The sequence below is a fragment of the Mustela nigripes genome, chromosome 2 (genome assembly GCF_022355385.1).
Source record: "Mustela nigripes isolate SB6536 chromosome 2, MUSNIG.SB6536, whole genome shotgun sequence".
Lineage (NCBI taxonomy): Eukaryota > Metazoa > Chordata > Mammalia > Carnivora > Mustelidae > Mustela > Mustela nigripes.
This window is the reverse complement of record NC_081558.1, coordinates 97,951,178-97,967,490: the sequence shown is the minus strand read 5'-3', so window position 1 is coordinate 97,967,490 and position 16,313 is coordinate 97,951,178. Positions and strand designations below refer to the sequence as shown.

The 16,313-nt window shown below is 37.2% G+C and overlaps 1 protein-coding gene across 1 annotated transcript in view; it reads left to right on the top strand.

Moving 5' to 3' along the window:
• KPNA1 (karyopherin subunit alpha 1) overlaps nucleotides 1-16,313 on the top strand; it is a 66,767-nt gene that overhangs the window by 33,115 nt on the left and 17,339 nt on the right. Inside the window, exons 3-6 of the mRNA XM_059391059.1 lie at nucleotides 5,234-5,341; nucleotides 6,815-6,914; nucleotides 8,887-8,981; nucleotides 15,780-15,911. Of these exons, the coding sequence (XP_059247042.1) occupies nucleotides 5,234-5,341; nucleotides 6,815-6,914; nucleotides 8,887-8,981; nucleotides 15,780-15,911 (435 nt within the window). The remainder of the gene's footprint in view (nucleotides 1-5,233; nucleotides 5,342-6,814; nucleotides 6,915-8,886; nucleotides 8,982-15,779; nucleotides 15,912-16,313) is intronic.

Sequence of the window (16,313 nt, the reverse complement as noted above, 5' to 3'; positions counted from 1 at the left end):
AGAAAGGACCCAAATAAAATCATGAATAAGAGAGGAGATCAGAGCTAACACCACAGAAATACAAATACTTACAAGAGAATGTTGTGAAAAACTATATGCCAACAGATTAGGCAATCTGGAAGAAATGGATAAATTCTAGAAACATATAAAGTACCAAAACTGAAACAGGAGGAAATAGAAAACTTGACAGACTGATAGCTGGCAAAGAAAAATTAAATCAGTTATCAAAAATCTCCTAACAAACACAAGTCCAGGACCAGATGGCTTCCCAGGGGAATTTTACCAAACATTTAAAGAAGAGTTAGTACCTATTCTTCTCAAACTGTTTCAAAAAATAGAAATGAAAGGAAAACTTCCAGACTCCTTCTTCGAGGCCAGCATTACTTTAACTTCAGAACCAGTAAAGACCCCACTAAAAATGAAAATTACAGGTCAGTATCACGGTGAACATGGATGCAGATATTCTCAACAAAATACCAGCAAATCAAATCCAACAATACATTAAAAGAATCATTCGCCACAATTAAGTGGGATTTGTTCCTGGGCTGTGAGGGTGGTTCAGTATTCACAAATCAATCGATGCAGTACACAATATTTACAAAAGGAAGGATAAGAGCTATATGATTCTCTCAGTATTGATTCAGAAAAAGAATTTGACAAAGTAAAATGATAAAAACCCTTAACAAAGTAGGGGTAGAAAGATGTATGTATGATACCTCAGCATCATACACAGAAGGTCATATACAGAAGACCTGTGGCTAATACTCTCAATGGGAAAAAAACTGAGAGCTTTTACTCTGTGGTTAGGAATGAGACCTGTGATGTCCATTCACATCACTGTTATTTAACATAGAACTGGAAGTCTTAGTCTCAGTAGTCATATAGCAAAAAGAAAAGGCATCCAGATTGGCCAGGAAAAAGACAAACTTTCACTATTTGCAGACAGCATGATACTTTATGTGGAAGACCCAGAGAGTCCACCAAAAAATTGCTAGAACTGATAACATAAATTCAGTAAAGTCGCAGGATATAAAATCCCACATATGGAAATTTGTTGCATTGCTGTATACCAACAGTGAAGCAGCAGAAATCAAGGAATTGATCCCATCTACAATTGCACCAAAACCCATAGGATACCTGGGAATAAATCTAACCAAAGAGGTAAAAAAAAAAAAATCTGTACTCTGAAAACTATAGAACGAAATTTGAAAGAAATTGAAGAGGACACAAAGAAATGGAATGACATTCCATGCATATGGATTAGGAGAACAAATGCTGTTAAAATGTCTATACTACTCAAAGCAGTGCACACATTGAATACAATTCCTATCAAAATCCTACCAGCAGGGCGCCTGGGTGGCTCAGTGGGTTAAGCCGCTGCCTTCGGCTCAGGTCACAATCCCAGGGTCCTGGGATCGAGCCCCACATCGGGCTCTCTGCCTGACAGGGAGCCTCCTTCTTCCTTTCTCTCTGCCTGCCTCTCTGCCTACTTGTGATCTCTGTCTGTCAAATAAATAAATAAAATCTTAAAAAAAAAATACCACCAGCATTTTTCACAGAGGTAGAACAATCAATCCTAAAATTTGTATGGAACCACAAAAAACCCTGAATAGCCACAGCAATCTTGAAAAAGAAAAGCAAAGCTGTATGCATCACGGTTGTGGACTTTAGGTTATATTATAAAGCTGTAGTGATCAAGATTGTATGATACTGGTATGCCTGTGTAGCTTAGTCAGTTAAGTGCCTGCCTTTGGCTCAGGCCATGATCCCAGGGTCTTGGGATTGAGTCTCACATTGGGCTCCCTGCTCAGTATGGAGCCTGCTTCTCCCTCTGCCTGCCACTCCTCCTGCTTGTGTGCACTCTCTCTCTGACAAATAAATAAAATCTTAAAAAATATATATATATAGTAGATCAGTGGAACAGAATAGAAAACCCAGAAATGGACCCACAACTATGTGGTCAACTAATCTTCTACAAAGCAGGAAAAAAATATCTAATGAAAAAAAGTCCTTTCAATGAATGGTGTTAGGAAACAGCATTCAAAAAGAATGAAACTGGATCACTTTTTTACCCCATCCCCCAAAATAAATTCAAAATGGTTGAAAGACCTAAATGTGAGACAGGAAACCATTAAAATCCTAAAGGAGAACACGGGCAGCAACCTATTTGACGTTGGTCGTAGCAGCTTCTTATTAGACATGTCTCTGGAGGTAAGGGAATTCCCACAAAAGCAGAAATGAAGTATTGGGACTAATAAGATAAAAAGCTTCTGCACAGCAAAGGGAACAATGAACAACCTACAGAACGGGAGAAGATATTTGCAAATGACATGTATGGTACAGGGTTAGTATGCATAATCTGTAAAGAACTTATAAACTCAACACCCAGAAAACAGTCCTATTAAGAAATGGACAGAAGACATGAATAGACATTTTTCCAAAGAAGACCTCTAAATCTAGATGACTAACAGACACACAAAAAGATGCCCAGTATCACTTATCATCACGGAAAGACAAATCAAAACTGCAATGAGATATCACCTCACATCTGTGAAAATGGCTAAAATTAGTAATGGAGGAAACAACAGATATTAGTGAGGATGTGAGAAAGAGGAATCCTCTTACACCGTAGGAAAGTAAACTGGTGCAGCCATTTTGGAAAACAGTGTGGAGTTTCCTAGGATCTGCCAACTGCATCACTAGGTATTTACCCAAAGGATACAAAAATACTGATCAGAAGGGATACATGCCCCCTGATGTTTATAGCAGCGTTATCAACAATAGCCAAATAATGGAAAGAGCCTGTGGAAAAAGTAGTAGTACTTCTTTACAATGGACTATTAGCCATAATAATGAAATCTTGCCATTTGCATGATGTGGATGGAGCTAGGGTGTATTATGCTAATCTAAGTAAGCCAGTCAAAGACAAATACTGGGCACCTGGGTGGCTCAGTGGGTTAAGTGTCTGGCTTCGGCTCGGGTTGTGATTTCAGGGTCCTGGGATTGAGCCCTGTGTCAGGCTCTGTGCTAAGCGGGGAGTCAGCTTCTCCCTCTCTCTTTGCTGCTTCCCCTCCCTGTGCTCTCATGCTCTCTCTTTCTCTGATAAATAAGTAAAATCTTTAAAAAAGAGACAAGTGCCATATGATTTCACTCGTATGGAATTTAAGAAATGAAATGGGTGAACATAGGAAAACAAGATAGGTAAACCATAAAACACACTTGACTATAGAGAACAAACAGGTTGATGGAGGGAGTGAGTGAGGGATGGGTTAAATGCATGATGGGTATTAAGGAGGGCACTTGTGTTGATCACTGGGTGTTATATGTGACGAATCACTAAATTCTACTCCTGAAGCTACATTACAGTATTACGTTAGTTAACTGAAATTTAAATAAAAACTTGAAACTAAAAAACAACAACAAACTTTTGGCCATTTTCCAAATATATTTCCCCCACCCCAGTTTTAGGGCTCCAGTACCTGTATAGTGGGTCACTTACATTTTGTACCTATTTTCTCACCTTTTTTTCAACATGTCTTTAATTTTGGAGTGTTTATATTGCTATGTCTTTAAATTAAGTAATCTTTTCTTCTGCAATATATAATCTGCTGTTAATCCTACCCAGTGTACTTTTCACCTGAAAAATTGTATTTTTCACATCTAGGTATTTGCTTAGTCCTTTTATCTCTTCCTATCTCTCCTAGTGTTTATACTTCTACTTTTTGAACATGTGGAATATATTTTTAACAACAATTTTAGTGTTTCTATTTCTACCGTTTTTGTCATTTCTAGGTGATTTTGATTGGCTGGTTATTTATTTATTTATTTATCCCTTCCTCATGGGTAGTCTTTTCTGCTATTTAATGCTTGGTAGTTTCCAGTTGAATTCCAAGCATTCTGAATTTTACCTTGCTTATTCTTAGAGTTTTTATATCTTTTAATATATATGTAATTCTGAATTTGTCTTTGGATTTAGTAAATTACTTGTAACCTGTTTGTTTTTATGTTTCATTGGGATGGATTTTTAATACCCTTTAACCTAGAACTAATTGAGCCTTACTTCGGAATCGGTATCCTTCTTGAGTATTCTACTAAATGCCCTATATATATTAGGAAATCCTTTTTATTGTATGGTTGAAACATGAATAATACTTGACCCATATAACTTCCAAAATTATTCTGCATGTTTGTTGGAGGTGGTTCCTTTCCCAGCTGTCTTTCCCTTATACACCTGTGCTTGTAGTATGAAGCTAAAGACTCATGGGGAATTTTCTGCCGAGCCTTAAGAGTTCCTTCTGTGTTTATTTCTTCTCTTCTTTACTTTACCTATGGATTCTAGTTGCTTTGGCCTCCTCATTTCTAAACTCTGTCTCCTCAGCTCAGGGAGCCTGTAGGCCCTGCTTGGGTTTTGCCCTCCCTACGCTACAGCATGGAAACTCTGTCCAGGCAATAATCTGAGCTAATCATGGGGCCAGTCTTATTTCTTTTCTTTTCTGAAGGATCACTGCCTGGGCTGCCTGTTACCGATTAGCTAAAACCCAGTATTTTATGGATTTTGTCTGCTTTTAGAGTTGTGTAGGATGAGAGGATAAATTATTGTTACTCCGTCATTGCTTGAAAAAGTGAACTGTTTATATTTAAAGATAGAACGAAGGCACCTTAGTGGGCTGCCTTTGGAAGGAACTATTCTTTGCCTACACAAATTAATAGAAGCTTTAAAGGTAGTGTTCACACAGTGGTCACTTGTTATCGCTTATTGCTGGGCAGGTTGGAAAGGTCTGGAAGTCTAAGTTCGTAAACTTTGAGCGTTAAGAGGGAGTATTAAGTCATTCTGACATCATTTTTATCATTTCCCCTAATGTATTGGTAAGACTATGCTATCACCATCTTAACATAGAGGAAAGAGGGGAATGGCCAGGCATACCCAAACTCCTTTTTCAACCTTATCCTTTTTATGTGTCATGCAGTGTCAGGCTTCTCTCAGTAATTTTATCACATCAAGTGTTGGTAACAGCGTATTGTGATAGTTAATTTCTTTAGATTATAAGATTGGAGAATTCTGAAATAGTTCCTCATCAGGAAAGGTCAGAGGTGGCACAGCCTTTAGAAGTTTTAAAATGATTTTCAAAAAACTCCATCCTTCCTTATTGCCTTTTAAATGGGGTTCCTAGTGTTTGCATGTTGGACTTCTTTGTATTAGAATACTTGAGTCACAGTCTTTTTTGTTTTTCAGTTATTTAAGCGAAGAAATGTTGCTACAGCAGAGGAAGAAACAGAAGAAGAAGTTATGTCGGATGGAGGCTTCCATGAGGCTCAGATTAATAACATGGAGATGGCACCAGTAAGTAAGATAATGAAAGGAACTCTTTCTTAGTGTTTTTCTGAAGAAGACAAGGAGGTGTCGCTTGCTACTTTGGTTTTTTAAAAAGGTGTTAGTAGATGGTTATAGAAAGTACTTGGCATTTCTTTTCTTTTTTCTTTTTTTTAAGATTTTATTTATTTATTTGACAGAGATCACAAGTAGGCAGAGAGAGAGAGAGAGAGGAAGGGAAGCAGGCTCCCTGCTGAGCAGAGAGCCCAATGTGGGGCCCAATCCCAGGACCCTGGGATCATGAAGCTGAAGGCAGAGGCTTTAACCCACTGAGCTGAAGGCAGAGGCTTTAACCCACTGAGCCACCTAGGCACCTTGGCATTTCATTTTTAAAAAGAAGCCATATACTTAATCTCATGGTTCATTAGATGTTTGTTATAGTTTGAATAACATGCAATTAAACAGAATTAACTAAATTATGAAGATTAATTCAGCTATTAAAACTTAAAAAATAAAAAAAAATTTTAAAAAACTTAAAAAATATAATTACAAAATTATTCCTTAAAAGTTAAATAACAAGGGATACTTTAAAGGAAATTCAGTTTGCTATTCATTTATCAAATTGGGCATGTTTGTATGATTTAAAAAATTGATTCCACATCACAGCTGTTGGAGTTTTCTATTATAACCCATTTTGTAACAGTTCATCTTGTTGACTTTAACCCTTCATGAAACGATGAGAACTTTATTTCATTATGACAAGTCACCCTGAGCAGGTTAACTTTAAATATTGGAGATGGGTTGTAGAAAATGGGAAAGTTCTAACAAAGCAAGAAAATAGTGGAAAACTGAAAAGTTTTAATAAAGAAAATAGAAATTTTAAATAAATTTGAGTCAGTAGAATTTGATAGTAGCTAGAATCTGTGATTTATACAAGACTATTCTATATTTACTCAGTAAATACTTGTTGCGCATCTGTTATATGCCAACTGTCAGTGATAGAATGGGAAGATGGGCTGGGTCTTTGGCTTTCAAGAAGCTTAAATTATACTGGAGGAACCTGGGCCTTAAACACATAACTGAGAAAAAATATCTGAGAGTGAAAAGGGCTGGGACAGGATTAAAGTAGGGTGATATAGAGAGGAATGGCTGCTGTAGATTTAGAGGTCTTAAGGAGCCAGCTGCCTTTTAGAACCTGAATGACAAGGACCAACCAAGCGAGTGATGAGCAAGGGAGGAAGAGTAATAAACACCTTGTCTTAATATTTACTACTAAGATTACTTTCTTATTGTCATGAGCTTCTTAATGATAGACAAAGTATTTGGCTTCATCACATTATTAATCATCTCAGACATTTTCTTCGTGTAAAGATTATCCTGCCTTTCTGTAAATCCTCTAGATAAATATGATTAACTTAATAATGTGGTCACAACTATACTGTCTTTGTTTTCCTTTGAATTAAAGTTAAAATTTTATAAATATGCTTTTGTTTGTGTTCCCAGGGTGGTGTTATTACTTCTGACATGATTGAAATGATATTTTCCAATAGTCCAGAGCAACAGCTTTCAGCAACACAGAAATTCAGAAAATTGCTTTCAAAAGGTGAGTTCTAAGTATCTTAAAGTACAGTTGGCTCCTGAGTGACAGGGCTGAAGATCTTTTTCATTAAATTCAGTACCGTACTGTAAGTGTATTTTCTCTTCTCTATGATTTTCTTAATAACATTTTCTTTTCTCTAGCTTTATTGTAAGAATACAGTATGTAATACCTAGACATACAAAATATGTGTTAATTGCCTGTTTATGTTATTGGTGAGGGTTCCTGTCAACAGTAGGCTATTAGTAGCTAGGATTTGGAGAAGTCAAAAATTATACAAGAATTTTTGACTGTGCAGGGATTGGCACCCCAACCTTTGTATTGTTCAGAGGTCAACTGTGTATCTTTTCATTTAGTTTAAAAAGTACTACTTTCCCATAATCTATTTTTCATATCAGAGATAAATTGCTTTGGAATGTGTCTATCAACAAAACAAAGGGACACACAAAGATATATATGTAATTATGAGCCGTGGCTAACTTCTGAATTTCTTTATGCAATACCAGGACCAGAAATTACCTTGTGCAATTACCAGGACCAGAAAGCAGCATTCTTTTCGTTTCTGGGCTATTTTAGAAAAGACCTTTAAAGTGATAAGAACAGGAGTCAGTATTTCACATTAATTCAGATAAAGAAACTTTTATTTTAAGAAAAACTTTTTTGTTGTTTTTTTTAAGATTTTACTTTTATTTTTAAATTTTATTTATTTTTTAATTTATTTGACAGAAATCATAAGCAGGCAGAAAGGCAGAGAGAGAGGAGGAAGAGGGCTCCCCACCGAGCAGAGAGCCTGATGTGGGACCCGATCCTAGGACTCTGGGATTATGATCCAAGCCAAAGGCAGAGGCTTTAACCCACTGAGCCACCCAGGCACCCCAGATTTTATTATTTTTAAGTAATCTCTGTACCCAGCATGGGGCTTGAACTCATAATCCTGAGATCAAGGGTCACACGCTCTACCAACTGAGCCAGCCAGGTGCCCCAAGGAAAACTTTTTTTAAAATATCAGTAATTGTTGGTTTTAATGTTGTCATTTTATCATGAAATTTAAGAATGGATTTATTGGTGGTTAGGGTAATTACTTTTTTTTTTTTTTTTTTTGTATAATTAGGGGTAGACTAGAATATGATAACTTTGACATTCTGGACAAGTAAAAAGAACTGTGGAACTCTGAACCACATTAAAATGTCGATAGTAAATATTGACATTAAATTAGCAGCACACACCCCTCTCCCTCAAGGAGTAAGGTATTGTTTTTTGGAGTCATAAGTGATAATATATCCCTTGAGGGACTTGGAATAAGAGCCTCTATAATATATAGACATAACAAAATTGGTGTGACATAACAATTTTTTGTGTGACAAGTTAATCATTTGAAGGCCATTATCATGTACAGCTTCCCCATTCCCCTTGTCTCTTTTCAGCATGCTGAGTCTGCTGCCTTTCTCATACCATGGGGCTTTTTAGGACCTTCCATTGCTCTCTACTGCTTTTCTGCCTGGATTGTTTGCCAGCCATCCCTCTTAAAAATATGATAACTAAAATACAGTGCTTCAGATGTGTTCTTACTACTGTAAGGTGTGGGGAGAGGTTGCCTTTCTGGTCCTGAGGCTATACATTCCAGGAGTGCACTCTAAGATACCATCGCTTATTTTGTTAGTCATGGCACAGTAATGGTTCACTTTATTTGCACCCATCTAAGCTCCCTAGAACCTCTTTTCATGTACTGTTTTTAGGTTTTGTCTGTAAAGTCTTGTAAATTTTTTTTTAAAAATTCAGTTGCTCAATCCTGCTCTCTCCCTGCCAACTTCAGGTTATTGTTCTTCCTATATGTAATTTCTATAATCTGGCATTTTAACTACTTCATCTTTATTACCATCATCAAATTTATTTGTTGTGTTATCTGAATGGTTGATAAAAACTTTGAGCCAGATTATTTTTCTTCTTTCTTCTTTCCTTTCATCTTATGGGGAGACAGAACCTAATCCTCCTATTGATGAAGTCATCAGCACACCAGGAGTAGTGGCCAGGTTTGTGGAGTTCCTCAAACGAAAAGAGAACTGTACACTGCAGGTATGAACCATTTTCAATTCTTGCCTCCTATTTTAATTCCCTTTGCAAGCTTGTATATAAATTTATATACAGATTTGTTGCTTATATTAATTTATACAAGGAATTCATTCTTGATACGGGGCTCATTTTTGATATGGTGTTCCTGACAACCACATTGCAAGCAGCTTTGGTAGCTTTGTTAACATCTAGGCCCTGGTTTTACTCTTCAGAATTCTTGTCATTTTTAGTCACGAGAAAGATTATTTTATGGTGATTGTGGATAATACTTATTTAATAGGTAATAGTGTGTGGTAGAGGAGTCCTTATAGGTAGAACCTAAGTGTGGGCTATATAAAATTTGGTTTTGAAGAATTTTTAGATTGTTTTTGTTGGCTTTGCAAGGCTTTGTAACATGGGCTAGGTTAGAGACTCACTAATCCCCAAACCTGGTCCTAATTCAGTCCTTCCCCTTCCCCGCAAGAGCTGACAAGTAGATAGCTTTGTCGTGAATATTGGTGATCGGTGCTAGGTAAATTTAGTCTGTCAGTACTGTATTATATAGGGTTTCTAGGAGGAAATTCTGCAGCTTCTGGGTTGTATAATTTTCATAGTAGAAAGAACCAGCTGTCAACTGACTCATCCTAGTGGTTACCTAGAAATTTAAAAATACGGTTTGGTTTTGTTTTTCTCCTGAATGAAGTTGGATTTTTAGTAAACTGGTAATTTTTCAGGAGCTATGCTTCCTTGGAGTAACCAATTTATCAGTTTCTGCATTATTCTTTAACCAGTACCTGTGATATCTAAATTCTCACTTACTGTAGGATGTAATCTGAAGGGCTCAGGCCCTTTGGAGAGAGACTACAACTATAAAAATGGGTTAGGTGCAAGGTAGATCACAAATGAGGTTAGCTTTCCAACTAAATTTGCCAATAACAAGTTAATCTTAAAGATAACTTTTGACCTTCTTGTTCTTTTTTGCCTTATTCTCTAAGGCTGTAGGGAGTGGGGCATTTTTGTAAATGGTAATAACCCCTCTTCCCAGGTTCTTTACTGTCCAGAGGATTGTAGATGATTCATAAGACCTGATGCTTTGTCTTGATATTTTCTCTGCTTTCCTCCCACCCCATCTTTTTCCTCCTTTTACTCTCTTTGTTGCGGTGATGAGTTCTTTCCAGAAGAAAAACAAGAAATCCAGAAAAGGTAGAGTACTTCAAAGTCCCATCAGTTTTTCTTCTCCAGCTTGATATTTACTAATCCCCAAGTTCATTTGAATTAAGATTCTGTTTTGCTAGCTGCCTCTTGGATTGTAATTCTGGTCCCCATCTAAGGCCAGGATCGTCGGACACCTGAAAAATAATCAGGTTCACCTAGAGAGCAAGGAAAGAGACTTTTATCAGGAAAAAAAAAAAAAAGGAAATCCAGACAACCAACACTGCAGAGTACTGAGCCTGAGCCCTAAGCAACCTGCCAAGAGAACCAGAGGGACCAAATGAAGAGCCTTACTGCAGTTTATCATTTGAAAAGCTTTGTAGGAAGAGGGAGGTAGGGAAAATTACTATTTTGGTCATGTGAAAATATGTTTGTATCCTATCTCTGACAATGAGAGTACTTGAGTGATACTGAATTTACTCCTGGATCTAGCAGTTTCTAGTCGGTGGTCACAGAGGTCCAGTTCCTTAATCTCTTAAAGAATGATGGTATAACCTCACTGGCCTAAAATGAAAAAGGTGAAATGGGCTTTTCCCCATCTTTGCATTTTCCAGTGCACCTCAAAGAGTGCAGTATGTTCTTTCAGACAGTGCCCTCTCCTGGCTACCACATGTAAATTCTACATCTTTTTGATTCTGTAATCCTAGAACTTGGATCTTCTGAAGGTGAAAGCCTTTGGAAATCTCTAATTTGCTTCTATCTAAAGTCTCAGATTCCACCCTTGTGTAAACTAATAGGCTGAAAGATTGAGAAAAGATTCCTTTGGAAGTGAGCATCTTATGATTTTCAACTTAGTTCTCCAAAGACTGAGAAATACCCAGTCTGTTTATTATCTAAAGGTCATCATCTCCAGCTTTTCTTCTTGCGTACATTTTAAGTACAACATGGTATTCTTTCTCCATTGTGATTAGTGGCTAATGTCAACCACTCCAGAAACAAAACAGAAAGAACAGATATTTTGAGGGAGAACCAGGCGGCTTTGTGCCACATAATTAGACATGCTCTGGGAAGCTTGGAGGGTACTCCTTCCTCTATCTTTTTGGAGAGCACTAGGATGTAAGCTGTTCCTGATACTCTCCTACCTGCTTACTAGAAATATGAGTAGTGTGTTTTTGGAATGGGGCTTTTGCCAATTCTCTTCCAGAAAGAGTGTAATAATTTATAGTCATAATAATAGCTTATGCTTATCTCATTGATAAATCCTGTGGACAAACTCAATCTCTTCTTTCCATAGATAAAAAACTGTGAATCCTAGTGAAGGCTCTCTTCACTTACGTTCTGGCTCTCTGTATGCTTGAAATCAGTGAGGTACCTCACAACAGGGAGATGATGCCTGTTTTGCTCATTTGCCTTCAAATGAGATGAACAGGGGTGGAATCTAGGATTTTGGCAGCAGATAATGCCATCTAGCTAAGAGCATTCTCAAGCTCAGTGACATGTAGGCCTCAGACAAATTCAACCTTTAATATGACATTGGTCTGCCTTATGGTGTATTCCCTGGGCCTGCTTTGTTGTTGTTGTTGTTATTGTTGTTGTTGTTTTTGGAGTCTATTCCCTGTGTGTTTGTACTGTCCTTTGTAGTGCTGAGATGTTGCATTCTCACACCTTCTTATGGAAGCTTATTATGAAAATAGCTAGAAGTAAGTAAATTACATCCTAGTTCCATTCATTAGGTACTCCTCTTTAAATTGTAAATTTAGATTAAATTGGTGTAGTTTCCCCATTCTTGCCTTTCTTGTCCCATATAAAAGCTTAATGTGATAAACTGCAGTAAGCCTTCATCCCCCTGTGCCTTTTCCCATCCTCATTGATCCCTCTGCCTTTCTTGAAAGGTTGCTCAGATGACTCAGGCACTGTTCTCTGCAGAGTTTGATATCTGGGTTTATTTTTCTGATGTGAGCCTCTCTTTTCACTTGCTCTCCAGGTGAGCCTGGCATTTGCTAGGAGCCAGAGTGGACCCGGCAAAGTGGCCAGCAACAGAGTCCTGATCCAAATGGAGAAAGGGAACCAGGCGTACCTCAACCTGGAGTGGGAAACTTGATAGGAGGTCAGAAGTACTTCAGCTTTGGATTCTCATTTTCCTTATTTAAGGAACTGAGCACCAGAAGGTAGAGACTGAGAAAGGGAAGAGAGAAAATACCAAATCTCCAGTGTGACCTTCAGATTTCAACTGTAGCCTTCTTTAGCAAGTCTGGACAGTGAAAAATAATAGTGGAGTTACAATTTATAAGTAATCACAGCATGACAGGTTGTTTTCCTTGCATGGTACCATTCTTGGAACATTAAAAAACATAGTAGTTTAAAACAAAAAAGAGGAAGTAAGGATCATAGTAATTTTGGCTGCCATTTATTTACTTCAGGTGATACCAGTTCTTAGGCTTCATTCATCATGTTACCGATTTTTTGAGTCTCATGGTTACTTAAATTACTTTTTCTGGCCATTTCTCTCATAACCTTATGCAGTCGTTTTTGCTGTCAATTCTGGACTTTCACATTTCCTAGCTCTCTTGCATGTTAAATTCAAATCTGGGACCCAAAACCAAAACATTAACAACAACACAGTGATGGCAATAGTCTGAAAGAGAGGTTAGTTTGAAGTACACCCTGATTTTAAAAAACATCCATATTAAACAACATTCGAAAGTTGTTTCTTTTAGCACTTTATTAACAGGGGCATGTATGATGGGGGGGGATAGTTTCTTCCTCCTTCTCTCCTCTCTCCTATCTACATATGTACATTTTACATAAATACACAGATGGGCGTACAAAATTGCACGAGTACAGCTTGATGAGTTTTTACAGGGTAAACATCAAAGTAAACACTGTGTATGTGTGTGTGTGTGTGTTCGCATGCACACGCGCGTGCACGTGAAAGAGAGAATGCCTTGTTCATGCATGAATAGGATTTTCATTGGCTCTCTAGTTATAAGGTACTCATCTGTTTCTGTCCCTGATGCTTTCTGATTTCTCTTCTTACCAGCGGAGGCCTTGAATCTTGCTTTTGGAGATTATCATCACTATGTACTTCTTAGTAATAAACATGACTCTGGTACATTCTTCTTTTGCTGAGATAGCCTAATTTCCCTTTTTCTTCCATCCCTTTTCACTTATTCTCTATTTTCTTACTCATTTTCACTCTGTTTTGCTTTTCCATTTCATTCCAGTAGCTTCTGGAATTCCCTCTCACTTCCTGTGAGACTCCTGGTACTAAACCTCATAAGAATGAGAGCAGCTTCAACTCTGGCAGCAATGACTATTCTAGTTTTATCTCATTGGTAGTTTTTTAATAAGCCTTTATCCATGCAGGTTATTGTTGTCATTTCATTTACATCAGAATCTCATCGCAGTCTGTTTTCTCTTTGACAGAGACTGGTATACTGGTATGTATGCCCATCTCACTCATTCTTCATACACAGCTTTTCCTCACAGTTGTCATTTCTTTGACTTGGTCTCTGCAGTATCTCATGATTCTTTGTTCAACTTGGAGCCTGCCGTCTGGTAGGAAGGTTTGCTTTTGTATTCACATCATCTGTCTCTTAGTTTTAACTCTGCTAGTTAGTTTTCCTAGAAAGCAAAAGAAACTGCATTTTAGGTGAACTGTTTTCTTTTTAGCATCCCCTAAATAATCTGCATATCATTATTTGAAATTTCTTGCGTAGATAGCAAAACTCAAGGAATTGAAAGATTCTTTTCAATGTTACAGGTGTGTGTCTGAGACGAGACTATGGCTGGGCTTCATAAGCATACTCTATTGGGAGGCTGTAATCTAGTTCTCTCTGAATGGCTGCATAACATAAATAGATTATTGGCCCTTTTTCTAATAGTTTCCTCATTCATAAACTACCCAAGCCAGACTTCTCTGGGATGTTGTGAGAAATATATGTGAGTAATGCTTTGAAAATACAAAGTACTGAACAAATGTAAGGTTTCAATTCAGACAGATTGAAAAGGCTTTGAGCATGGGTTTCAGGAGTGATTCAGTTATGAATATGGTATGTAATGGAATTTTTATTTTATGGTATCCAGTGTTTAGAAGTCTCTTGAACTTCTTTTAACAAACTTATCAAAAAGAAAATATTTTCCCCTTACCTGTGGTGCTCCTGGTCTGGACCTCCTTGCTACTGTAATATCATTGTCCAGTTAGGCTGCCTAACCTTTGTCCTCATTTGTGTTTATCACTTTCATAGGTTTCTTGGAATGTCCCCTTCTTTAGGCATCTTCTCTTGTGAATTTGCTGTCATTCACATGCTTTGGATCATGATAACCAGATTGTCTTCCCATGTCTTCTGTTTTCCTTCCCCCAAATCCAATGACTGATGATTTAGTTTTCCATATGACAGCTGCCTTTCAGTTGACCCAAAAGCTTTTAGAAGAGTCACAGCTCTGTCTTTCAGTGACTTTTTATTGATCTCTCATTGAAGGGACATGCCACTGAATTTTTTTTTGTGTATGTGCTTCATTAAGGGATAAATAGAAAGAACAGAAGAAGGAAACAAAACTAAAGTTTAGTAAGAATAAGAACTCTTTTAAGTAAATAGAATTTATGAGTTCATTCTTGGATTTCTCCATTTTAGGGTAGAATCAAATTACTGCGCAAATTGACAGATTAGTAAAATGCTGTACTTTTTGTTGGCCATGATTTCTTTCATACTTTCTGTTTACCAGTTTATCAGGCTTAAAGAATGCTCTTTTTAAAAACCTTACCTCCGGTATGGAGAGGGTGGTTAGGTTATGGACATTGGGAGGGTATGTGCTATGGTGAGTGCTGTGAAGTGTGTAAGCCTGGCAGTTCACAGACCAGTACCCATGGGGCAAATAATACATTATATGTTAATAAATATAATTTAAAAAAAATCTTACCTCTGTACTTTAGTTGGAGCCCTCTCATTTGTCAGAAGCTCTTATGCTCTAATGTTGCCATTTCTATTAATTGAATGCCAGTTAGCTCCTTTTGGCTCACTTATCATTTAAAATATCTTTGGCCTTTTTCACTGTCCTTATGTCTTACACATTTTCCATTAGTATCCTCTCAACTTTTCTCTGTGTCCATCTTATAGAAATTATTTACTTTTTTTTATTAGATAATATACATGGTTTAAGGCCAAAATGATACATAAGGATTTCTTTCCCATTCACCCTTACCTTTCCATGTAGTTAACAAGTATTTGCAGTTTCTTATGACTCGTGCCAGAGATATTCTGTACCATAGGTAAATTAATGCATATATTCCTTCTTAACCCTTTTAGAAAATACAGTATGATGCTATCTTAATGTACACTATTAGGCTTTTTTTTTTTGTTTCCTTTTTTTCATTTGTTTCTTGGGAGATCATTTATGGCAGCATATGAAGCAGTCCGTCATTCTTTTTTTAGTATTATATCAGCTCTACTTTGGTCTGAAATTTTAGACCAAATTTTAGTTTGAATATTCTAGATCAAGGTTTTTGTACTGGGAATTCTTCATTTAAAATTGATACAGAATCCATCTGATAGATTGTGTGTAAATAATGATTTCAGATTCTTTTCTTCACGTACAGAAAACCTTATTGTTATAGCTAAAAACAAGCTATTAAATGCTCATAATATAATAAAATTATTTTTATCTTTATAGTTTGAATCAGCTTGGGTATTGACAAATATTGCTTCAGGAAATTCTCTTCAGACGCGGATTGTGATTCAGGCAGGAGCTGTGCCTATCTTCATAGAGTTGCTCAGCTCAGAGTTTGAAGATGTCCAGGAGCAGGTAAAAAAATGAAGCAGAGAAGCAGATGAAAGAATACAATTTTTTCCTTTGGTCTTACATTCAGGGCCTGTTTCACCACCTGGCCTTGATAATCCATGATTCATCACAGGGAGCGTTCTAGAAATCTAAACCAAAATAGAAAATTTCATAGTGAATGTAGGCAGAATCTCTTTTTTTTTTTTTTTAAGATTTTATTTATTTATTTGACAGAGAGAGATCACAAGTAGACAGAGAGGCAGGCGGAGAGAGAGGAGGAAGCAGGCTCCCTGCTGAGCAGAGAGCCCAATGCGGGGCTCAATCTCAGGACCCTGAGATAATGACGTGAGCCGAAGGCAGCAGCTTAACTCACTGAGCCACCCAGGCACCCGGCAGAATCTCTTCTGGAAACAAAACCATTTTCCC